At 67.7% G+C, this 1,218-nt stretch overlaps 1 protein-coding gene across 1 annotated transcript in view; it reads right to left on the reverse strand.

The window, feature by feature from the left end:
- The window catches only part of FASN (fatty acid synthase), a 28,184-nt gene that overhangs the window by 26,638 nt on the left and 328 nt on the right, over nucleotides 1-1,218 (reverse strand). The window contains 1 exon segment of the mRNA XM_014531242.1: nucleotides 811-963. Coding sequence (XP_014386728.1) covers nucleotides 811-963 — 153 coding nt within the window.

The following is a 1,218-nucleotide window of genomic DNA, read 5'->3' on the forward strand; positions in this document are numbered from 1 at the left end:
TGCTAGGTGGGGCTCCAGGCTCTGGGTCAGGCAGCGGCCAGAGACAGAGGTGAAGACAGAGGGCAGCATTGTCCCCAGGCTACTCCCCTGGCCCCTGGTGTCCCTGGCGGAGTCTGGTGAGCCCCAAGGGCCAATGAACACCCAAGACCCAAGGGCGCCTGCCTGGGACAGGCAAGATAAGGAGACAGAGGGAAACAAAGGCCGAGTGTCCAGGCTCCTACAGGAGGGGCCCTGGCCGGCCCCAGGGGAGCGGCATCCAAGGCCCCTGGGTAGGGCCCGGGCAGCGAGAAGGCCATCGGGTCTGCCAGCCTCCCGCCCCTCCCCAGGCATGTGCCCTGTTCTGCTCAGTGTCAGGCAGGGGCCGGCTGGCACCTGCTGACCCAAAGACAAGAGTGGGGAGCCTGGCCTGCCAGCCACCCCTTCTCACGGGCGGGTGGGCACAGCAAGGACAGGTCTGAGCCCCAGGACAAGAGCCAGCTACCTCTGGGCCAGACTCAACCCAGGGCAGGAGCCCAGCACCGGCCCTCACCCCAAGACCAGTTCTCTGATGGGAGCGAGGAAACTGGGGCACCAGGGCACGCCCAGGACACCGCGGGCCAGTTGTGAAACCAGACCTGCCAGGGGCCCACGCCTCCCGAACCTCGGCCTGGCAGTCCCAACCAGGGACAGAGGGAGCCCCGCTCGGCCCGCCCCCTGGGCCGGCTGCGCTCCGTTCTTCTCTGAACATGTTCCTTTTAGGGGCAAAGGACCCGAGAACAGTGTTGCCCGTTGTGACCTCAGGTGGGCCATCGCCCCCCCCCCGTGACCCACCTCCGTCCACGATGGCCTCGTAGGCGACCTCCAGCAGCAGGCGCAGTTGGGGGTCCATCGTGTGCGCCTGCTTGGCGTGGACCCCGAAGAAGGTGGCGTCGAACTTGGACAGGTCCTTCAGCTTGCCGGAGCGCCGGGGCAGGCCGTACAGTCCTGCAGACACGGCAGGTGGAAGGCACCGCTGTGGGGCAAGGCCCAAGGGACCCACAGGGAGACGGGGCTCCCCGGGAGGGTGGGTCTCCTCCAGCCCCTGCCCTGGCTGCAGACCCTCCACCGGCTCTGCTGGGCTGGGCCCCACGCTGACTCACACCCGCGGATCAGGTAGAACTGCTCGCGTGGGAGCCGACCAGGCGCGAGGGAGTCAAACCAGCTTCCCCAGAGCCAGCTCTTATCTGGCCTCGGACACGT

The sequence above is a fragment of the Myotis brandtii genome, unplaced genomic scaffold (genome assembly GCF_000412655.1).
Source record: "Myotis brandtii unplaced genomic scaffold, ASM41265v1 scaffold797, whole genome shotgun sequence".
NCBI lineage: Eukaryota > Metazoa > Chordata > Mammalia > Chiroptera > Vespertilionidae > Myotis > Myotis brandtii.